At 48.8% G+C, this 22,910-nt stretch overlaps 8 protein-coding genes across 8 annotated transcripts in view; 3 read left to right on the forward strand and 5 right to left on the reverse strand.

Moving 5' to 3' along the window:
• Positions 1-1,613, forward strand: part of F4812DRAFT_439743 (RNA-binding domain-containing protein) — a 2,791-nt gene extending 1,178 nt beyond the window's left edge. Inside the window, exon 4 of the mRNA XM_047935093.1 lies at positions 222-1,613. Coding sequence (XP_047787460.1) covers positions 222-886 — 665 coding nt within the window. The 3' untranslated portion in view covers positions 887-1,613. The remainder of the gene's footprint in view (positions 1-221) is intronic.
• F4812DRAFT_439746 (mRNA turnover protein 4) lies at positions 1,614-2,883 on the reverse strand. Its single transcript, XM_047935094.1, has 2 exons — positions 2,592-2,883; positions 1,614-2,495 (listed from the first exon to the last, which is right to left on the reverse strand). The coding sequence occupies exons 1-2, from the start codon at positions 2,780-2,782 to the stop codon at positions 1,919-1,921; spliced, it is 768 nt and encodes a 255-aa protein (XP_047787461.1). The 5' UTR covers positions 2,783-2,883; the 3' UTR covers positions 1,614-1,918.
• Positions 2,884-3,051: 168 nt separating this feature from the next.
• F4812DRAFT_439748 (mitochondrial intermembrane space translocase subunit) lies at positions 3,052-4,045 on the forward strand. The gene is made up of 3 exons (XM_047935095.1): positions 3,052-3,206; positions 3,320-3,389; positions 3,463-4,045. Exons 1-3 carry the CDS (start codon positions 3,199-3,201, stop codon positions 3,661-3,663), a joined length of 279 nt encoding a protein of 92 aa, XP_047787462.1. The 5' UTR covers positions 3,052-3,198; the 3' UTR covers positions 3,664-4,045.
• Position 4,046: 1 nt separating this feature from the next.
• F4812DRAFT_439751 (nucleoporin subcomplex protein binding to Pom34-domain-containing protein) lies at positions 4,047-10,075 on the reverse strand. The gene is made up of 4 exons (XM_047935096.1): positions 9,842-10,075; positions 8,777-9,743; positions 5,606-8,716; positions 4,047-5,551 (listed from the first exon to the last, which is right to left on the reverse strand). The coding sequence occupies exons 1-4, from the start codon at positions 9,913-9,915 to the stop codon at positions 4,199-4,201; spliced, it is 5,505 nt and encodes a 1,834-aa protein (XP_047787463.1). The 5' UTR covers positions 9,916-10,075; the 3' UTR covers positions 4,047-4,198.
• A 311-nt stretch (positions 10,076-10,386) lies between these two features.
• Positions 10,387-13,211, forward strand: F4812DRAFT_439753 (indole-3-glycerol phosphate synthase-domain-containing protein). The gene is made up of 2 exons (XM_047935097.1): positions 10,387-11,018; positions 11,084-13,211. Exons 1-2 carry the CDS (start codon positions 10,696-10,698, stop codon positions 13,053-13,055), a joined length of 2,295 nt encoding a protein of 764 aa, XP_047787464.1. The 5' UTR covers positions 10,387-10,695; the 3' UTR covers positions 13,056-13,211.
• F4812DRAFT_439755 (uncharacterized protein) lies at positions 13,178-15,741 on the reverse strand. The gene is made up of 3 exons (XM_047935098.1): positions 15,241-15,741; positions 13,445-15,187; positions 13,178-13,306 (listed from the first exon to the last, which is right to left on the reverse strand). The coding sequence occupies exons 1-2, from the start codon at positions 15,476-15,478 to the stop codon at positions 13,551-13,553; spliced, it is 1,875 nt and encodes a 624-aa protein (XP_047787465.1). The 5' UTR covers positions 15,479-15,741; the 3' UTR covers positions 13,178-13,306; positions 13,445-13,550.
• Positions 15,742-15,816: 75 nt separating this feature from the next.
• Positions 15,817-18,101, reverse strand: F4812DRAFT_439759 (uncharacterized protein). Its single transcript, XM_047935099.1, has 5 exons — positions 17,835-18,101; positions 17,150-17,371; positions 16,806-17,076; positions 16,609-16,737; positions 15,817-16,556 (listed from the first exon to the last, which is right to left on the reverse strand). The coding sequence occupies exons 2-5, from the start codon at positions 17,354-17,356 to the stop codon at positions 16,414-16,416; spliced, it is 750 nt and encodes a 249-aa protein (XP_047787466.1). The 5' UTR covers positions 17,357-17,371; positions 17,835-18,101; the 3' UTR covers positions 15,817-16,413.
• A 1,042-nt stretch (positions 18,102-19,143) lies between these two features.
• Positions 19,144-21,075, reverse strand: F4812DRAFT_461998 (uncharacterized protein; the record flags this gene model as incomplete). Its single annotated transcript, XM_047937959.1, has 1 exon — positions 19,144-21,075. The coding sequence occupies one exon, from the start codon at positions 21,073-21,075 to the stop codon at positions 19,144-19,146; it is 1,932 nt and encodes a 643-aa protein (XP_047787467.1).
• Between the last annotated feature and the right edge of the window lie 1,835 nt (positions 21,076-22,910).

Below are 22,910 nucleotides of genomic sequence, written 5' to 3' on the forward strand. Positions count from 1 at the left end.
CTTGGTAATACAACCATTATTATTTCCCTTGGATCCGGTTCGGCTTAACCCCTGTCTCCCACAGGTTTTTTGGCCCACAACCTTGCCTGTCTCCCCCCCCCCCCCCCCCTTTTTTTTTTTTTTTTTTTTTTTTTACTTCCATCTTCGTCCAGACGAGGTATAAATATTTGATTTGGTAAGGCTTTACTGACAAATGCGCCTCACTGCGCACGTGTGACTAGCTGCTTTAGATGGTTGCGATGGAATTCGCATTAGGGACCGCCGAATTAAGGTAGATGTCGAAAGAGGTCGAACGGTTAAGGGCTGGAAACCTCGTCGTTTTGGTGGTGGTCTGGGTGGCCGAGGATATTCCAAGGCTGCGCCTCCTCAACCTCGCGGCCCCGTATTCGGAGCCGGTTTCGGTGGACGTGACGGTTTCCGCGGGGGTTTCCAGGGCCGTGGAAGAGGAGGAGGGTTTGGGGGTGGCCGTGACCGCGGTTTCCGAGGTGGAGGTAGCGGTGGTGGAGGGGATTTCGGCTCTGGTCGTGATCGTGGTTCTGGTCCGCAAAACGGGTATAACCCGCCTCCCAATGCGCCGGCTGGTCCCAACTACGGCGGACGTCGTGGATTCGGTGGAGGTGATCGGGACCGCAGCGGACCAGGGGGACCAGGGGGACCAGGTGGTGGGTATGACTCGCGCAACGGCAGTCGCTCATATGATGATAGATCAGGCGGACATCGTGACGGAGGCAGATTTGGCGACCGCGACCGCCGAAGCGGCGCCAACTTCGAACCGGTTCGTGGCGGACGAGAGTATCGCGACTACGACCGGTCGAGAGACGACGAGAGCCGGAAACGGGGTTTCGAAGGAACATACGAGGATCCCCGAAAGCTACGACGCTACTAAGCCGATCATTCTTATCGAGACAAGAGCCGTTTGTCTTGGTGGGTATCTTCTGTCTTCCGTTCTTCTGCATGCACACAGACAAGCATCCCGACTTTTCCTTCTGCCTTTAGCCACCAAGGGTAAGCAAGGGTAAGATGGTTTTGAAAAGCTACCGAATGAACGAAAGCTACTTGACACCAGACGACGACCAAGTCAAAAGGTAAAGAAAGCGGACAAGACATTGGAACGTCGCACAGCCCAGCCGAGCTTAGACCGGAATCCTACTACTCCACCCCTATCTAACAGTGGCTCTGGTGGCTCACGTTTCAATGTCCTATTCACCATCTCCCGGATCGCCTATAGGCGTTATTAATGCCAGAAAGTAGCGAGGTAATCCGTTTTCCTTTTTAACACTTACATGTACTCTATGATGACCGTAGGGAATAATTGCAAGGTTTAGTTGAGTCGAAAGCAATGAATGGCGAGTAGTTCCTTTTCTCATCAGGTAAGGTCGGAGGTAAGAAATGATGGGTATGCCTACTGACCGGGGATGATGATCTATTGTTAAGCTGGAAAAGGGCCAGAGGCGTTGGATGGGAGTTGAAAAAAGAGGAATAATGAGTCAAGTTGTGTTGTAATCCCGTGTATTAGGTAGGAATAGTTCTTGTCTTCGACTTCATTTGGCATGACTTGACATGTTTCTCACGAGACACAGCATCGAATTGTATTGTAAGATAGTCACGAAAGAGTTTTTGGTTTTTGAACCCACGATCGTTTTGGATATTCACGACTCATATGATGCCTTTAGACCCGAATAAGCCTTAACATGCTAATGGCTGATGCCCCATATGAAAATAGCGAAATTGTGAAAACCTGAATGACTTGATGGAAAACCCTTTCCGGCCCCTTTTTCTTCTTTTTGCCTCTTCCGAAAACGCCAACAACCATGGTATCGCCGTAAATGCAAATACGAGAATATATACGAGAGAGGGAGGGAAAAAAACAAAACAAAAAACAACAACAGACATATATGTGTGTGTGCATTCCCATTTTTTAGTCGCTTCCCTCGTCCTCAACGCCGTCCATGGCCTCCGGGTCCACGGGCGTGACTTCGGAGGTGGCCGCGCTCCAGTAGGCAACGACCTTAATCTTGAACTCGCTCAGGCACACGCTGAAGAGCTTCAGCAGCCGCGTCTGCCGCGAGTCTAGCACGTCGCCCTGGCGACATACGACGTACCCTTCGTCTTTAGCTACTCCTTCAAGACCTTCCTCCAGCACGACGCGGCCCTTGACCATACGCACGGGCATACCCAGACGGCGCAGCTCGGGCTCGAGCGTGTGGCCCAGGGGTACGTCGTGTTCTGCGGGGACCTCACCGCCGGTGGCATATACGGTGCCCGGGGGGATGACGAAATCCCTCGGGGCGACAGCGCCGGCGCGCGCGAAGTCTACTTTCTCGCCGGCCAGGGACTCGAGGTACGGCAGGAGCTGGGTGGGAGACCGGTTGGAGAAGAGGAGGCCGACGGTGCCGCGCAGGTAGGGCGTCAGCTTGTAGATGTTGTCGGCGTAGCTGTCCTCGGGGCCGTGGCCGAGGGCGCGGGCCATGAGTTTTGTCTTGCCGAAGAAGAGACTATTCGATTTGGTTAGAAGGGCCATGCCGTCGTCGATTATACTCTTGATTTATATATATATTAGATAGTATATTAGTAGATAGGGGTAGACGTACCGGCTATCTGACAATTCCTGCCTCACGTCTTTTAGGTAAGTGTTGCGCATGTTATCAACTGCAAAAACGAAGCAGTGTTGGTACTGAGGCACGCATTCGCGAATGTTTTCGAACAGTCTCTCCTTGTGCTCGCGGGTCTTCTTGTTGACCTGCGTAAGGTGGACGACCTTGGAACGCTTCGACTTGGGCATTGTGACTTTTTGTTTTTTTGGTATATCCTGGAAAGTTGGAATAAATTGTTTGAATTAGAGGTTTAGAAAAAAATCTCAAAAAAATCAAAAGGAAAATACGCTGAAGAGTCGCAAAATTCCTAATCGATAAGCGGGCGGTCTGCTACCTATTTGCCCCACCGAAAGCTTGGAACAGGGGTCTTTGCTATCTTTGCTAGATTACCTCTACCGCATCTAACCAATCAAATACAAAGAAAATCTTAGATCCCGGACCCAAGAAAAAAAGCGACGTTTGTTATCGATAGGAACCGACAGAACTTGGAACCATTTCTTTGGGGGGAACTCGGACTTTAAGCTCGTGGAAGCTCCAGAATCAAGTTTTTAGGCCTTGACTTCGATACCATTTTCCCCCTTCCCTTTACAAATTTACAGACAATATGGACGGGTAAGTTATTGGCTTTGTATATCGCAGCGAACATTGCCACAAATGGAAATATATAACTATCAAGGTAGTTAATTAAAAGCACACCCATAACTAATCCGACTGCAATCCGACAGATTAACGGCAGCCGAGTCGCGCGAGCTTGAGCAGCGCATGCAGAAGCAGCAAATGAAGGTCTTCTTTGGCGTATGTAGGCCCAATGCTTAGGTAGATACCGTGTATAATATCAAGTCACTGACGCCGAGTTCAAACAAAACAGCTCTTCAGCAACTTAGTTGACCACTGCTTCATGTCCTGCGTCGATGACTTCACCTCCAAGTCCCTGACGGGCCGCGAGTCCGGCTGCGTCGCCCGCTGCGTCCAGAAGCACATGGCCTTGTCCCAGCGTCTTAGCGAGCGCTTCCAAGAGCACAACGCCCAGATGACCCAACAGCAGCAGCAGCAAGGCGGGTTCCGATAAACCCGGAATTTACAAAGGAGGCTTTGCCCCTCCTCCCCTCCCTCTCTTCTCCTTAGGGATGTATGTACGTTATGCTCGTTATGCTCGGAGCTTCGAGTTTTCGAGGCGGGATAGCTGATATGGGCTTGAACTGACGAGGACTGGATATGTTGTCCATGTCCTATATGATACAACATGGAAAACCTCGGCTTAGGCTATGCAGCCTTGATTGTGAGCGCTGTTAAGGTGCAATGTTATCCGCGGGCGAAGACGCCGAGGTTGGGAATAGCCTCGATGTATTTAATAGGGAACTACATAAGGGGTTCCCATTTGGGTTAATACCCTGGCTCTAGAGTTGAGCCTCGAAAATTACTATTTCAACTCCCGTACAACAATTTCTACAATGTGTATAACGTTTGTAATTGATTAATACGAAACACTGTTGCAAGCATCGTGAATTCTTAACTACCTACTAGGTACCTAAGGTAGGTACCTAGGCAAAAGGACAAGCGCCGTTGATTCTAGTTATCTGCCCCTATCCTACCAAATGCCGTGGTTATTCCAAACCCTCGCCTAGTACGATTCGCACGAGCTCCAACTGCTCTGCAACTTTTTCTTCAAGCTTGTTCTCGAATCCTCTACCCTTATTCCGCTCCGACGGCGGCATGCTTCTCCACTCCGCTTCGCGTGGCCCCAATGTCACCAGCCTCTCTCTTAGGAGTTTCCGACGATCTATCCAGAACTCAACGCTCTCTTGAAGCGTCGCTGAGTCCCACTCGACTGCTGGTACATCCCTCGCATTATTAGCACGCAAGGCGCCCAGCACGCGGGTCATCAGAGCTAAAGAGTGAATCTCAGACACCGATAGAAGTGTGATATAGTCGCGATCCCCGCGGTCTCGCCTTCGACTATCGCTGGGCGGCTCAAACCTATCAACGCTGGATCGCATGAGATTGGGAAATTGGTTGAGTACGTATGCGACTTCAGGGGCAATCGTAGAACCCAAAGCCGTCAAGATATTGAGAAGTAGAGGCACAATCCCTTTAGCCCATATACTATAGCACCGTTGTAATCCAACCGAGTCGGCGAAGGGCTTCACGTTCGACCGCCGGAGGTAACTGGCCAACGTGGCCGTCGTGATATGGTTGAGTAGGCCATCGCATGCTAGTTGTTCTGCCACCAGCGGCAAAGTGGATAATTCCAATAAGAAGAGTATTGATAGCTCCCCGTATATAGGATCACCTTGGTCGGCTATCTTGTCGGCCCATGAATACAACGAGACTGCGGCCTGCACGACGTCGTGGGCGGTTAGGATATTGAGAATCTGCGTTTGATTCTGATCCATTCCTGGGAAGCAAAGACAAGCTTGTAGGATGGCATTAAGAAGAGCAAAGTCGTTCGGGGTGATGATTGGTTGCGTATCGTGGACTAAAGACACTAGAGTTCGGAATCCCTTGGCGACGGTAATATCAACAATGCTTAAAACGGTCTGGGTGACGGCTGCCGTAGCCACGGCACTCCCGTGCTTATCGGAAGACGCGTTCGCTGTCAGTGATCGAACTTGAGCTCGCAACGTGACATATAATAACTTGAGAAGTGTTCGGTATATCGAAATGTTCTCCGGTCCGTACGGCTCCTGAACGCTACTGACTGTTCCCCACAAGGCTGTCAAAAGCTGAGTGATATCGCCAGGGGATGGAGCGCTGTCGACAACTCTCTGCACAAGCATAAGTGCTAAGTTTACACGCGATTCGGCAAGGCGCTCAAAGACTTGGTCGTGACTCTGCGTCTCTTCATTCGCCTCTAAACATTGCTGGGCAACCTGGATAGATTGCTTCTTTAGAGTGTCATTGGTTGGCAGGCAGGTACTTAGCTCAAGAAGTAGGAATTCCCAAGCATGATATAAATTCTATATACGAATTAGCGGCAGCTAGATTCAGATTCGAGGCCAAGTAGAACTTACGATTTGAGCATCGACTAGTGACAGATTAGCGTTTGCCTTTTCCATCTCGCTTCTGAACCCGTTACTCCGAGGACCAACCCAGCCCGGGTCGAACGCAAGTAACCTGTCTGCAAAACAAAGAGCATAGTAGAAACCAACTCCTAAAGACCGAGGTTCAAGCAAGGTCCTCTTGAAATTATCGAGGGTACAGCCAGGATACTGGTTACTGAAATTTCGAGCAAAATTCACATGCAGACCCCTATTATAACCTGAGACAGCGACACCGTCTCGTAGGTAGTAGTCTAGATCGCGTGTCAATTCCTTCGCGAATGCATCCGCTTGGCCTATTTGTCGCAGGTGGAAGAGTTGCATAGCAAAAATTTCAGCAACATATGCAGCGATCCGTGCTTCGGTGCACGCTCGCAATACGTCGGACTTGGAAGTAACAGAAGACGGCTTAAGGTCTCGTACAAATTTTCGGAGCTCTGTTAGGAAGTTGGTATTCTTTTGTAAGGTGAAAATGGTCCACGGCCAAAAGTTTTGGGCGGAGGTGATGAAGTCTAAAATTGAAAGAACTTCTGACTCTTCAATTTCAGATATAGAGCTAAGCCTGTCGAGAGCAGAAGTGAGCACAGAATTTGAGGACGGTTCCGCTGCTTTGTCAGTACCGTTCTTAGCATCGCGCGGGGTTTTTCCTGTAAGAAGACAGTTCGCCATCCATTGTTGCCGGTTTCTAACAATAGTCGAAAAGAACCGCCAGATAGCATTGACATCCTCGGCTTGGTTAAAAGGCTTGTCTAGCATCGACAACAGTTGGAGAAACGAACGGGACGTTTGGGGACCAAGATATCCAAGTAAAGAAGGCGGCTCCCCTGTGCTTTTCCCGGAGCTGATCACCAATGCTTCTAGAAGCTCGATAGCAGGTCCTCTGAAGGTATCGTGACAGGCACAGACACGGGCAACGAACGGCGTTGCTTTAAATAGCTGGTGCTCGACTGTAGTCGGAGACCGGTCGAGGAAGTTTGCTACCCTCACCAGACTCTTCGCGAGTTTAAGTACCGCTTTCGTCTGGGCACGGAAGGCCTCGGATCTGTTCGCATACACAGTAGAGCCGTACGGTTGTGTTGCCGCAACTAGGGTCACGAGGAGCGGCTGAATACGAAGACTCCCAGCTGACGGCGTGAGGAAGCAGTCCAAAACGTACTTAGCGGCTGGTTCCAAAGCTGACATTAAAAACGTCTTCGAATTCATATCATCCATGCTAAACGTGTAGTAGATGGCCTTGTCCATGATCGGTACTACGTCACGTACGAGGACCATGCGGTCTAGATCAGACGCGAATCTCCATGTAGTGGAACTCTCCAGAATGTCCATCGACGCCCGTACAATCGACAAGGAAATCTGGGCCACTATCTTGTCCGAAACTCCTAGCCATATATCCTGAATTTGCTTTTGCCTAGAGTTTGTCTTTGCACCCGTTCTACGCCGTACCGAACTGTCCATGGCGTTGTCAATGAGATCGGAAAAAAGACGCACAGCAGACATCAGGAACTCCAGCCGAACATCGGATAAATCAAGGTTCCCAACTAGCCTAGCGAGTCGGCCACCTTGACTTTGGTTGCTAAGGATTGCGCATCGCGACATGTACGACCAGACCCTTCCTGGACATATCGGTAGAACAGCGTGAAGGAATTGCAGACAAGCTGCTACGGCAGCTAGTACATTATTTTCTGGCTCCGCATCTATGAGAAGGTCTAGTGTATCACAGACAACCGATATGATGTCTTTAGTTCGCGATAACGCCCGACTGGCCTCGCCCACGATGGCCAACGCAGTTTCCGGAGTTTCTGAAGAGTTTTCATTTAGCGCCTGATTTTTCACGCACTCAGTGTGAACCAGTACAGCAAGAAGCGACACCGCCTCTGCGGTCTCCTCCGTAGTAAGCTCTCCGAGTTCCAAGTTAAACTTGTTTGCTGCAAGGTTGGCGTCCAGTCTTTTTCCAAGTAGAGCCAGGGCAGAATGTTCATATTCCACTTGCACAATTCTGCCTTCGTCTACTATGAAGCGGCCATAGGTGCCCGCCGGTATTATAAAATGTTCTTCCTCGGCTGTTATTCGTTTCCGGGCTGCTACCGGGGCAATAAGGGGAAAATCCGATAAGAATTGAAAGCTGTTGGAATTATCCTCCTCGTAGGCAAGTTGATAATCGTTGAAGTCATCGGGTAGAGTAAATGTGAGCGTTGGCGTTTTTTGAAGGAGCTTTAAAATGAGCTCCCGATTATGGTCATTAGTATGCGAAGAGTAAAGAGTTCGACATAGGGTAACGAATGGGATAAATTCGTAAGGAAAGCGGTTCAGCGCCTGGTGGAAATAGCTTTCAAGAATAACCTCGTCATTCAAGGCCAGCGTGATAACGTCTTGCTCCACCGAGGTAGTGCGGTATCGAGAGAGATCCCAATAACCTTGGCCACCAGATAGCACGGCTACTAGGGAGTAGACCGGCTCTGATTTATATCCTACGAAAGGATAGGTAACTCGAAGTAAGTCTAAGAACGTGCATCTCATGCGAGAACCGACGGAGTCCGGAAATATCGCATTGTCCGAGGACCCGAGACAAGCGGACATAGCAGCAATGACATCGTATACTCTCGCTCTGTCCGTGGCTACAACTGCAAGTACCTGGACCCGTTTGAAATCACGGTCCAAGTTCTTGTTGATGAGAAAGTCGTCATATCTCCGCTTGTCAATTGTAGTGATACTCCCCGCGGAGTTCCTCCGGCCCAAAGTTGGGACCATCTGCGTAGCGGAATCATAATTCTCGACGGCCTTTTCGTTTTGAATTGTATCTCGCCTCTCTGCACGTTCCTGGTATGAGGAGAACATCGCATGTACTACCGGCACCCAAGCAAATAAAACCGGGGCCACATATAATGAGCCTTGGTCGACCAGACCTTCTAGCACATCGTGGATATGTTCAAGAACACTCGAAGTAGCAAGGTATTCGTCGTCCGTATTCAATTCTACATCCCCCTCGAAGAAACTCATCATCCGTGGAAGATTAAGAATAGAGAGAGAAATGACGCAGACGAGGCACTGTAGGGGAGCTGCCAAGTCTGATATGCTTCTTGGGAACTGGAAACGACATTAGCAAGCAAGTACTTTCTACTCATACATATCATTTGAGCGACTTACATTCTGGAGCTGTTCTAAAAAGCTTAGTGTATTGACTAGCGAAAACCAATTCTGAGCGAGTTGGGCGGACACGAAGACATCACTTGATAGATCCAAGAGCTGGAAGATGATAACCATACGGTGAAGAGCTTCAGTGAGCCACGTCTGAATCCACTGCTCGTTGAGCTCATCCGTCAATAAGATCTTGTCATCCACCACCGTGTGGAGGGGAGCCTGAGAGCGTGAAATAGAATCCGGGAGTAGACCCAGATATTGATTTACAAGGGCGTGGAAGGTCTTAGTGGGAGTATCATTGGGAGATTTCTGAGGCTGCTTAGGGGACATGCCATATGCTTTGAGATAAGACTTTCGGATTGTTTCTGAGGCCTCGGAAGGTGGTGAAGAGGGCATGCTTTCCTGTAACAACAATGTAAAGATGCAGTCATTTGTAGCGGCATAATAGCGAGATTCCTCAAGATAGGTTTGGAATATACGCTGCTTCCTACTCTCAGACTTCTCGAAGTTTGCCTGTATGTCGGCCGCGTCGAGCGTGCTCACGATATTAAAACCAGGAAGGATATTGGTGGTTTGCGCATTCGAAGCGCCAGCGGCTTCGCGGAGGCTCGCGACATCTTGGTTTGAGATAGGTCCTAGAAGCTGATTGCGAGGACGCGACTGGAACTCAATGACAACGACTCGAAGAGCAGCAATCTCGTTAATACGAGCGTTCTTGCTCAGCCAAAGGGCGTCTTCTTTGATGGTATTGATGTCGTACTTGTCATTAGGGGCGGGTGTGACTTGGATGGCAGCAGTTTTTTTAACAAACGCTGCATTGTGAGAACTCTTATCGCTTGGTGGTTCGAAGGCCGAGCCTGGTTGAGTGAAGAAGGATTGGACTAGAGGGTCGGTGAGATAGTCGACGACAGCAGAACTGTTCTGCCGATGACCAGACGGATCTGTCAGTGCCGAAACTAGTAGCTTCCACGATCTAGAGCGAGCAGAAAAACCGATGTCAGTCAGTAGCCGAAGATAGCTAGGCTTGGAAGCATAAGTTATGGTAATAACTTATGGTGTTGTTGCACTTACAAGACGACAGTTTCGCCCTTCAAGCAGGGCTCCAAAGGAGGTAAATAAACATGATCTGATAGTGGTTCTGCCATTGCTGCAGCTATCAGCAGGCAATGCGCAGGTAACTGTGCATCGAATGCATGTGAAATGGCGAAGGACGAGAAGCTGTTAGCTGTTCGCTTTTCGCTACGACGCGGTTTAAGAGAATGTTAGAAAATCGCAAAATCGCAGGTTGCTGCTATTTCATTGGAGCTAAGTACCTAAACATAAAAAAAGAATGTTCAAGCCTTAGAACCTTAGCTTCCGACGTGCATGTACAACACCTACCCACTAGATGTACCCACACAAAAAAATACATGTACAAAACGTATAGTGCCACGCGCAGGTACACGCTCATCCGGCTAGGTCTAATGTAGTACTTGTAGTTAGGTACTTACTATGTAAGGTACATGTAGTAGGTATCCTTGTCCAGCTCGGATGTTATCGATAAGATACGCCTATCAGCTTCAGCCTTTATAATGCCGTTATTGGAGGGGCTACTTGGAATTCTGTCACCTTGTCAAGCCTCCGATCCCCGGAAACAATTCCAACATTGTTTGCATTGTACTACATAAAACTCCTATATTGAGAGGAGCTGGTAGAGTGGCAGAGTGGCATTCCCTCGTTTTCACTTTATAATCTCGTCTCTCATTTTGTCTATAAAGTGTGAACTCTGTGATCCACCAATCAAGATACCCTCATTTTCAACCCCCGAATAATAGAAGAGAAGTCATCTCACTTCAAAGTGTTTTTCTTTTCTTTTCTTGCCATAGATCAAAGTAGACAAAACAAATAGGAGCCGAGAAACAAACATCGAAGAGCAAGAGAAAAAAATGGCCGCAACTCTGGACATCATTGATCACTCTCCTCATCATCCCGACCCGTCACCTCCCATCCCAACCGCCTCGAATCTCATCCTCATAGACAACTATGATTCCTTCACCTGGAATGTATACCAATACCTCGTCTTAGAGGGCGCCAAAGTCACCGTCTACCGAAACGACCAGATCACTCTCGACGAGCTGATAGCCAAGAAACCAACCCAACTTGTCGTCAGCCCCGGGCCAGGTCACCCCAGCTCCGACTCTGGAGTAAGTCGAGATGCTATTAGGCACTTTGCCGGAAAGATCCCTATATTTGGCGTTTGCATGGGCCAGTGAGTCGGAACAACCTTCATTATAGATTTTATCTCCGGTCTACGCCTAACACGGGTATATGTAGGCAATGCATATTCGAAGTCTATGGTGGCGAGGTACAGTCCGCGGGAGAAATTCTTCACGGCAAGACCTCGCCATTGGCCCACGATTCCAAGGGAGTCTATGCCGGAATGGCACAAGGCCTCCCTGTTACGAGATATCACTCGCTTGCCGGCACCCATGTTACTCTACCCGAATGTCTCGAGGTTACTTCTTGGATACCGAAGGACGATGGCTCAAAGGGTGTCATAATGGGTGTACGCCATAAAGAGTATACTGTAGAAGGCGTTCAATTCCACCCGGAGAGTATCTTGTCTGCAGATGGTCGTACTATGATTAAGAACTTTTTGCATACCCAGGGGGGAACTTGGGCTGAAAACGAGCGACTGCAAAAAGAGTCGCAGGTTAACGCTGTCGCAAACAACATCACAACAACTTACCCAAAGAAGAATAACATATTACAGCAAATATACGCCCGCCGAAAGGAGGCCGTGGCAGCTCAAAAGGAAATCCCTTCACAGCGCCCAAGCGACCTCGAGGCTGCCTACGAACTCAACGCCGCCCCTCCTCAAATATCCTTTGTCGATCGCCTACGCCAAACACCGTTCGATGTCTCCCTAATGGCCGAGATTAAGCGAGGCTCTCCCTCGAAAGGCATATTTGCCCTGAACATTGACGCGCCGTCGCAAGCAAAAAAGTACGCTCTCGCGGGAGCTAGCGTCATTTCTGTGCTCACCGAGCCGGATTGGTTCAAGGGTAGCATCGAAGACCTCCGTGCCGTGCGACAAGTGTTAGATAGCATGCCCAACCGGCCTGCGGTACTTCGAAAAGAATTCATATTTGACGAGTACCAAATTCTCGAGGCACGACTTGCTGGTGCTGATACAGTTCTCCTGATTGTCAAGATGCTTGACGTGGAACTGCTTACGCGCCTTTATAAGTACTCTGTGTCCTTGGGAATGGAGCCTTTAGTCGAGGTCCAGAATGCAGAGGAGATGAAGACGGCAGTTGAACTAGGCGCTAAAGTCATTGGCGTCAACAATCGCAACTTAGAGTCCTTTGAGGTTGACCTAAGTACTACCAGCAGACTCCGCAGTCTTGTACCAAAGGAGACCATTATCTGCGCTCTCAGTGGTATCAATACTCATGACGACGTAGTCGCCAACCACAAAGATGGTGTCAACGCCATTTTAGTTGGCGAGGCCATTATGCGTGCACCCGACGCATCGGAGTTTATCCAGCAGCTCTGTGCAGGTCAAGTAGCCGTCAAGCAAGAACCCAAACCTGATCCTCTCCTTGTCAAGATCTGTGGCACACGGACTCCCGAAGGCGCACTAGCTGCCGCCGAGGCCGGCGCGGACTTGATCGGCATGATACTCGTACCGGGAAGGAAGCGCACTGTAAGTGACGACGCCGCAAAAGCTATTTCTAAAGCCGTCCACGACTTCTCTCGACCTAATTCACATGCCCCGTCCGCCCTAAGCGACGTAGCCAGCGACTTCTTCACCTCGGCAACCAGCAAACTTACTCTCCCAAACCGCCCCTTACTCGTCGGCGTATTCCAAAACCAACCCTTGGCCGAAATCATTAACTTGCAAAGGCGATATGCTCTCGACGCTGTGCAGCTTCATGGACGGGAGCCTATCGAGTGGGCAAGCGCAATTCCCGTCCCCGTGTTAAGACGCTTCTCGCCGGGTGAGGCGGGTCTCGGCGCCCGTGGATACCACGCTGCTCCGTTGTTTGATTCGGGATCCGGGTCAGGTCTATTACTGGACGGCGTCGGCGTAAAGACGGCGCTAGCGAAGGACAAAGAGTTGCGAATCATATTGGCGGGAGGTTTGGCGCCGGAGAATGTAGCAGATGTAGTCTCTGCCGTCGGCGAGGACAGTAGTCGGATCATGGGTGTTGACGTTAGCAGCGGTGTCGAAGGACCAAATGGCCAGCAGAGTTTAGATCGGATACGAGATTTCGTGACGAGAGCAAAGGCTATTAGATAGATGTAAATGACAAACAAGAAGCAAACTCGAATGGGGGGGGAGGTTAAGTGGAATGTTGGCTATAGAGAGAAATACATATCACGGCAGTGCGGTCGGAAAGGGACTCGGGTCAAGTTAGGTTAGGGACAAATAAAAGCACTGCGATTTTCATCTCAATATTTGAACGATTCGCGTAACTTCGTGACTTCGTGAGCTAATCTCTGCCACTCTTGTAGATTGCTTCCCTTCTCCCCTATGCTACTTCGGCTGGCCTAGTCCGCCATGAAATAAGTATAAAGTTCAACCATTAGTCGTTAGGTTAGCGACAAAATATAGCTTTCAGCGAGAGCCGTAATTTCGACCTCAAAAAAAGCGGCAGAGAGAATAAGAAGAAGTAGTCGTAAGCTTACCACATTCATTTTCATAGGTCAAATTACATACCGTACGATTCCATATTATGCCATGCCATGCCATGCCATATCTTACTAACTATTCACGCGCCCTTACTCACCCGCTCTACCGCCAACGACTCCCATTCCTCCCCGACGTAGTCTTATTACGCGCGCTCTCCAGCGTATTCTTGAAGTCCTTGTACAGCGCCGCGACGATGCCCTTCTCGCGCCAGCCGTCGACGATACGATTCGCCAGGTCGCGCCGTTTCCGCGCCTTCATGCGCTCCCGCTCCTTAAGTTTGGCCGCGGCCATCCACCCGTCGTCCTCGAGCCGCTCCTCAACCCATTCCTTCAGTGCATGCTTCCAGTGGATCAAGCTATGCGCCGTTTCCGCGTTACTGCAGCACACCACGCCGACGTGCCACTCACGCGTTACGGGCGGAAGCGTCATCCCTTGCGTATCGACGGAACCAGCGTCGCTTTCATCGTCGTCGTCGTCGTCGTCTTCGCTATCTTCGGTATCGGATTCGACGTCCGCAAGTGTGCTCTTGTAGTACGGATGTCCTTGGAATATGATACGAAACGAAGCGGGGTGGTTGCTTCGACCGCAAGCATCGCAAGTATCATACAGGCCGCCGCTTCTCTCCGATCTATCCATCTCGTATGCCTCCATTTTAGGCCTACCCTTTAGCGTACGGTAGAATTCTATCTTCCAAGCGGATGAGGCGAATTTGGAAGACGCGAGGGCGCGGACCTCGTCGTCTAGTTTTCGCCAGGCATTGGCGTAGACGGGGTCGTGGCGCTCGAACGCAGGGTTGATGCGGTTGTGTACTAGCCACTCGATAACATATGGAAATTGGTATTTTAGAGGCCTATGCGCTTGAGCTGTGAATTCCAAGGGGATATCCAGATTTACGGGTGCTCCCAGAGGAGCATCGTCGTCATCGGAAATGAAATCCTCTAGGTCCTTTTCGTCGCCGTCGTCACCGCCTTCTTCTTCTTCTTCTTGATCCCCAAGATCCTCTTGGTCTTTCTCCGCCACTGCTTCCTTTTCCTTTCGTCGTGATCGCTGCTTAGTGGGCTTTTCCTCTTCTTCCTGTTTTTCATCATCCGACTCCTCGTCATCGAACTCCTTCAAAGCGACAAATTCCTCCTCTGAATCTGTATCATACAATCCACGCTTATCATCCTCAGAAGATGATTCTGAAGACGTCAGTTTGTCAATCTTTTCGCCGGCTCTTCGGCGACGAAGCAGTTCCAATTTCTTCTGCTTTTCGGAGCGATGATGTTTTGGTGCGCCACGTTTTGTGGGTGAAGACGGAGCGTTGGAGTTTGGTCTCCTAAGTCGGCCAGGGGTTGAGACCGATGTCTTCCTCTTTTTCACTGGCGAAACATCCGAGTCGCTCGAATCCTCTAATTCAACAAACCTTGAGCGTGGGCGTTTCAACGAGCTAGGTGGGACAATAGGATGATCATCGTCGTCGTCATCACTGCTGTCTTCGTTATCTAAGGCGATAACAGGACGTCGACGTTTGAGCGTAGAAGGGGGAGCAATTGGCTCGTCATCGTCGTCATCGTCATCATCGTTATCATCATCCAGGACAGTATTTTGAAGCTTAGTTGAAACTGACTGGGATGACCTTATAGGGACGTTATCCTCCTTCTTTTGGTCGTGTACTACACTGTCGACGTCAGGTCCAGAGTCGGAATCATCGTCCACGACAAGGCGTTTGGAGCCATGGAATTTTGGCATGAAACTCGCTAGAGGTGGCTTAGCCGGTGATGTCGCATTTTGTGATATAGTAAATACGTACCAACAGTAGCTTGTAATTTACTCTGGCTCTTGTTAGAACGACCCTCCGAAGAGTGAGTTGTATGTCCCAGCGGGGATGTGCGAGCAGTAGTTCCTGAACTGCTGCTCGCAGCCGTAGACTTGGCATATCGCACATTCGCAGACGTAGCTTGACTAGGCGTAGCTTGACTGGACGAGGCCGTAGCTACGGTAGGCTCAAATGTGAGCCGAGTCTGGCGTTTCTTATTCTTGCGAGCCATGATATCAAAGTTGATGCGATATGTGATTGATCCAAATATGTTCAACCAGGATCAATGAGTGAAATACCACCGCCCCTCCATATCTGAAGGAAATGACGTAGTAATTGGTACTGGTTAGTAAACGAGGACAAACAAGGTACCTCTGTTTTTATGTTAGGTAGGTTAGGTAGGTAGTTAGAACAAACGGCTCGGATCGGATTAGGCCGAAAGTAAAAGATTCAAAAGAAAAAAAAAAGAGGAAAAAAAAGGACAGTTAATTGAAGCACTGAAAAATTACGCGTCGCAAAACGAGATCACCTTGTCACCTTGTCGACAAATTTCGCGAGGTCACGTGGCCTCTCATTTAAAAGCTCTACAACAGGTAAGTAGGTACCTACTATGTACCTAACATATACGGTATCTAACCATCATATCATATAATATAATGACATAATATAACGATACAATATAAATAACCTCAGTCGCCATCTTCACTTACAAGATTACCCTCTTTAAGTATTTCCATATTTCAAAATTTCAACAGGCCTCCATAAATTCAGATGCATCACTTGGGCAACTCTACAAACTTCTTCTTAACACTTCTATTCGCGATTTCGGTATTATCTCTTGGGGGAGGATCGGGGTTGTATTCATTGTGAATGTGAAGTGTATCGCAGGGGGGGGACAAAGTGTCGTGACTAAGTTATTTGGGGGAGTATGGTGTTCGGTCCACCCGTAGACTATCTAAATGTCTCTCTTCCTCTCCCCTCATAATCATTACCGTCCATCGATGCTCTGTAAATCCTTTCAATAGGACTCGCCCTATTTTTCCAAATCTTCCGCCACAGAGCACTTGCTCTATACATCCACTATGCAGGGAATATGAGTGATGGGAAATCCACAACACCCAACGAATTTCAGGCCACCGTCATCGTCGACAACATGAATACCGCGCATTACGAAGCAGCGGGTTCCTCCTTCTTTTCCTCCGTCTTGGTCTCGGCTTCTTCCTTCTTTTCCACATCGGCCTTGGCTTGGGCGAAGAGCGCCTCGTTCTCCTTTTGCGCCTTGAGCCATGCCTCCTTGAATAGTTGAGCATCTAACAGAGTGATTAGTATGCTTAACGGAAGCGAATTAGAATCGTGGCTTACTCTCAGCGTTGGCTACGCGAACAGAGACGGTGATAGCCTCGGGCTCGCCCTCGCTAACATCAGCGCCCACATTCCAGAGCCAAGCGCGGTCGCTAGTAGACATAGGGGCAATTGTCATCTCAGGGGTAACTAGATAAATCGCCCTGTTAATACACCGTGTGCTGTGTTTAAGGATCTAAGGTATGGGAAGGACGTACTGTAGTGGTTAGCGCAAACTTTGAGGGTCTTGTCTCGTCGCATGACTAGACGGATCTTGCCGTTCTCTTTGTGCTTCAGCAGGCGGAGAGGTCCAGTACCACGCTCCTTCCATTCGCCCTTGCCCTCGGAGTCTTGGGTGAACTTGAACATCTTGCATCGCATGTTGAATATCTCCTCCTCAGACTCCTCGTGTGTTACCGTCTTGACCTTTTCGGTAAGCTTGTGGACGGGCTCGAAGTGAACATCCTCTGACTCGGGGGCAACCTCTTCCTAAAAGGTCGAACTTGATCAGCGCCTGTTTTCATAAACGAACTATAATACATCAAGGTAAACGTCTACACACCTCGTCATCTCCCTTCGCAGCGGCGGCAGCTTCACGTTGAGCCTTAGCGCTGCCGGAAACATCACCGCGATCATCATCTTCCTTCTTCTCCTTCTTTGCGCCGCCGCCGAACATGGAGAAGACGGATGATGAGGTAAGAGGCTTGCTCTCAGTCTCGGTAGGCTTAGTCTCGCCGACCTTGGGCTCGGTGTTCTCGATGGCCGTCATGATGGATACTAGATACTATTAGATGAATAGGTGAGTATGGGATTGCTTTAATTGTTCTTGTCCTTCGCGACAAATGATAACGATCTTCGGATAAGTGAAGCAAGTACTAGCAAGCAGATTTGGGTTAAGTAGCAATATTGCAGGTATTGAATGCGTTGTGTAGACGAGTTAGGGAAGAAAAAGAGTTATGGTAGACAAGGTAGACTGTTCTAAGCAACCTGATCAGGAAGAAGATAGGCTTAAACAAGAAAAGAGAAGGGGAAAAAAAGGAACCGTCGGACATGCCACCCCACCACCAACAAGACGTTCGCTTCCGGTACGCAAGTGTGTCACACTCCCAAATGAAGCATAAAAAGTAGATAGTGGAGGGACGGGAATGGAGGGGTTACCTGGTACTGATGTACCAAGATCTGGAAAAGGATTGATGCAAGTTGTTTTCGACGCAAAGAAAATTATGCAGGTAGACGAATACACGTACCGATTTCTTTTTTTCTACCTTAGGTATGTAAGGTAAGGTAAGCTTTCGGGAGAGCGACTAGAAGATTGGGTAGAAGTATTGTGGTAGCTGGCTGGCTGGGTAGTATGTATATGTGTGGTATTAGGTTGAAATGTTTAAATGTTTCTGGTTGACTTGTGGTTGACAGTTCTAAATCAAATAACAGTCAGGTCTTGCAAAACAAACGGAGGGGGTGGGGAATTCTGAAGAATTGCCCCTCGCCCCGCCCTGATGCCCGCTTTCCCTTCCTGCCTCGCCCGCCCTTGGACTTTTTTCCTTCTGCTGCAAGAGTCGTGATTTCCTAGTGTCGGGCATCAAGTAACCCCCCACCGAGACCCGTTTTGTTTATCAGGTGGGAAACCCATCTGGACGGATGGTCGGCAGCTGTGAGATCATAGTACATCGTTCCAACTGTACATCTTGTATACATGTGACAATGACATTTAGGTAAACTTTAGTATGTACTGCAAAGAAAATTGCACAACCTTACCTGACATCCATGTTACCTAACTAAAAAAAAAATAAAAAAATTGAAACATTAGGTACTGCCACCAAGTTACTCATCTACCAGTTAAATTATCATGCTGTAGAACTACTATGTACGAAGCATTAGCCTATTTGAGACGAACACAAGCAAATCATACCAACCATCTACTGGGATAGGAAAAGGAGAACAAGAAAGATTCTCATGAAAGAATAATTAGCTCTCACACTCAGTTATATTACTAGCGCATAGAGAAGGACAATAATTAATTACAAGCACAAAAGCAATATATTCTCCGTGGTCTACTTCATTGGTCGTATACCCAGAGTTCCTTAGGTTCTATGGCGCCACTATGAAGTCAAAAGTAATGCCCGTCGAGCTCTATGCCCGGCAACTATCAACAATATTCCTGAGGCGGACGAGCCGTCCTCCGCACCTTAGCATCACCACCGCCTGGCAATGATGCCAAACGAGGTTGATAGTAAGAATTTATGTTAAAACGTAAAGCTTCTGAACTTCGTCACCCCCAAGTAGTCCCGCCGCTTGACCCTAAGAAAAGGGGGAATATAACATCTTGTCATACTCCTAGTAGTCACCATCCTTGTGTACATGTGTCGTTGATGTGGCAGCTGAGTCGAGGAGAGATAAGTGGAGAGTCAAAGGAAGCACCGCTTTGTTCTGTAGTGGTGTTAGGATAGATAACCGAGGACAAGATAACCAGCAAAAACCACCAAATTAACCTAGCCAAACGCCATCCCTGAGATCACCCTCACCGACCATGCAATTGAAAGATCTAGAAAGAGCAGATTAAGCCTGGGGGCCTCTGGTGCGCTTATTCCAGAAAGAACCTCTCGTCTCGCCATGTCCGTTCTTTCGCCGTGACTGTATCTGCTTTCTGACATATTCGGCTCTTTCCCGGCTGGCTGCTTTGACATTCACGGTCCTCTCTTTTAGGTAAGCTTCCGCCTTCGAGAGATAGCGTTGGTATGCGTCCGTCTTCCCCCGCAGTCGAAGCCACCAAAGCTTAGATCTGAGCTGCGCGGAAAGGTAACGTAACGCAACTTCATCGCGGAGGTCGCGTGCCCCTCTCATGAGCTCTAGCTGTACTTGGTGCTGGCGTCGTGCCAGATCGTCATCGTGGAAAGACTCTTTGATTTGAGTGATAACCTGGGACACGAGATGAGAAGGAATACCGAAGACAGCATTGACAATATCTTTGAACCCCTGCAGCAAGACATCTGTGACAGACGATGTTTGGCTACAGACTTGTTTCGACATGACATCTAGAGCCGGCATGTAAGTCTCTTCAACCCACGCCGTTGTCTCGTTGACGGTGTCGACAAATTTCTGCGCGAAGTCCTTGACCAGCTGCTTTCCAGCACCGAGCGCGTCAGTGAACTTGTTTCTGCCGAAATCGATGTGAAAGGTCTCCTTAACCTTAGGCTTCGAGGTTGTGGCAATAGATACGACTAAGACATTGCAGGCCTCCTCTAAAGGTATCTGGATCAAGAAACCCTCGTCTACAGAGGTTACCTTGGTCGGGATATCGTATAAACCACGACTCACGGCAATTAATATGGCGTCTTTTGCGAGCCAGGAAGACTTCACGGTCTGGGGGATTTTTACTATGATCTCGTTTCGACCATGAAGCTCTGCCAAACAGATGGTCTTTTGTTGAGATCGGTTGGCACCGTCCTTATCTTTCCCGAATGTTGTGAAGACGAGGCCGCTTGGTGAAGTACTCGTCTGCAACGCCTTTTGGATTTGCGTACTAGTCAAAGTTGGCGTGGATACAGAAGTTGATATGGGGTTCCCAAAGGGGGAGGGAATGGCCGTGGGGGAAATCGAGGCTATCGGGACGGTGGATAGGACTTTCGGGGTCGGCGGACCGAACAGGAAGTATTTTCCAGTTATGACCAGGGTATAGAAAACAACAAATCCAGAGAGGGCAGTCAAGACACGGTAATTCCCTTGGACAAACCTCAGTGCAGCACGAAAGACTTCTGGGACATAGTCTTCCGGGTCCTCACGTTCAGGAGGAAATAGACGCGCACCGTTTTCTTTGCCCAGTACCATCTCTTGAGAAGGTAACTTGTGGATTTCCGCAAGGGCTTCCCGGGCCTGGCTTTGGTCAATCTCTGCTCGACGTGGTAGACTTAGGATACCATGCTGGGAGAAGTCTGTAGGATGCTCGAGGCTCTGATTTGCCAGTGTTTCTACATCGGCATCTTCCTCGTCGGATTCAACGGCGTATTCGACGACGGTATCAATGACTGTGCTGATTGCGGGGGCTTCATTTAGTGTAGTAGCCTCCTCTTCCCCCTCTTCGTCGTCGGAAGAATCAGTATCGACTTCGTTGGCGTCAACGTCGGTACCGATATCGGTGCCGACGAGGCTCTGAACGTCATCGGTCCTTTGGTAATCTAGGGAACTGGCAGTAGACTCGGCCTGGCTCTCGCCATCGGTACCGATGACGTCGTAGCCTAGCTCGGCCAGGGTGGGGTCATCATCAGGGAAGTTTTCCGGCTGCATAATATCGGGCGAACTAGATGATATCCAGTTGGTAAGTTGCCGGTTACCTAGGGGCCGGGGGAATCGTAGTGAGGGTACGGAGTTAGAAGTATGGTTACTATTGTTCTGACTCGACCTGGCTGCACTAGAATGGGTAGGAGGGTCGGCAGAAATATGGGGAACAACAGTCGGTATATCGGTAGGTGTCGACGGTTCGGGCTGTTCCATTACGCGGTAGAACAAGACACCTTTGGCAGGATCACGTCATACCTCGAGTTTACCGTTGCAATATGGCAAACCAAACGAGGATGGCAGAACACGCGGCAGGCTATGAGCAGACAAATAGGAGGTATTATGGGTCTAGACGAGGTTGTGAGGTGCGAATATCGGTACCAGACAAACAAGCTACCCCAGATAAGTTGGAATCGAGATGTCCAAGTTGCATATACCTAAGAAGATGGACAAGAAAGGGTCGTGCGGCTGAGATGCCTAGACGAATTAAATATGAAAGTGTCAGTTTAGGTTTTTATTGAGCCCTGTGAGATAAGAAGGAAGAGGAGAGATGGAAAGTAGAAAGTAGTGCCAGAGGAGAATACATGTGTAGGGTTTTAAGGGAGCAGACTCCAGGTGAAAGAGGGTTTAGATATCAAGACCGGACAAGAAGTTATAAAACAGTATAACAGAACTGTAAGGACGGGTTTAAGTTAAGGGTAAGAGCAAGGAAATATATGTAAGGCAGCCAAAGACGAGGTGAGACTAATAATATTGTTTCTCGATATGATATCATGTTATGTTATGTTATGTACATACGTACGCACGCTGTAAATGGTTCGTCGGCGGGGTTTTTGCAGTTGCTGGCTGCCTTGCGAGTGGGAGGAGGGGGATAAGAAGAATAAATGGGGGTGAGCAAATGAAGAATTCGGTTGGATGGGTTTTGGATGAATACCTAACCTTACTAGATGTAGGTAATAATAGTAATATAGTAATAATTAGTTGGGTTAGGTAGGTAGGTAGATAATCAAGGAAGTCGAAGTAGTTGAGACTGTGAAAGGCAAGAGTCAAGAGGCAAGAGGCAAGAGGCAAGTAAGGCAAGTAAAGCAGCAAGGCAAGTAAAGCAAGTAAGGCCAAGGCAGGTAAAACTGTGCGAAGCTGCCTTACTGAAACTCAAACCATCTTACGTATTACGGCGCGCGCGGATACACATAGTACCTAGAGGGCATGGAGGGGACATAGAGGGGGCGGGGTATCCTCACCTTAGAGTTTATAGGGAACTTCAGCTAGAACCTGTGTATGTAGTATGTACCGGGGTACATGCAAGTACTATAAGTTCCCAAGGCAAACTATGGGTACTATGAATACCAACGGTACCATGGGGAATCTCTACCTAATATAATCCCCCTAGTGCGACGTGGGCCGGTTCCAAGGTTGCTTAGGTAGATATTCCCGATATTGAAGTATTCTACCTAGGTACCTAAGGTAAGTCAAAGTTGGGCCGTAGACGTTCGGGTAGACTTTCGTATCAACGTGTCGAATTTGGGATACTTATCTAAGGATCCGGTCAAATCTTGTCCTCTAGGTCAGCAGGTGTATGTAATGTCGTATGTGATATAGGATCTAGAAAATAGGACAATCAGAGAAAGTATCAGAGGAAGTAGTACATCCAATGCTTTAGGTCAGGTGGAGGGGGGATCTGCACTAGCGAAACTAGGCACCGTCTACCTTTAGCAGTCTAGCAGTCTAGCAGCTTAGCTGATGCTAAACCCCGCCTGTAGATATTGTACCTACGTAATACCTGGTACAATACAGAAGATAACATAACCAATATGGAAATTCAACTTACCTGTCTATCAGAATTTCTTATCCGAAGAAGAATTGAGTATGTGCTTAGAAGAAAGGTGACGATAGATATGGAAGGGGATCGAAATGTATCACGTTGCAGAATTTCCTTTTTCTGGCGTATCTAACTTCAGGTTGGTGCATCGCCAGGAAGAAGCAGGGCGTAGAGGGGGGGAATAGAGAATAGGGAATACTGGATGTTGTTGATAAGACGCGGGAAATGGGTG

Source organism: Daldinia caldariorum, assembly GCF_022478825.1.
Source record: "Daldinia caldariorum strain CBS 122874 unplaced genomic scaffold F4812scaffold_16, whole genome shotgun sequence".
NCBI classification, from domain to species: Eukaryota; Fungi; Ascomycota; class Sordariomycetes; order Xylariales; family Hypoxylaceae; genus Daldinia; species Daldinia caldariorum.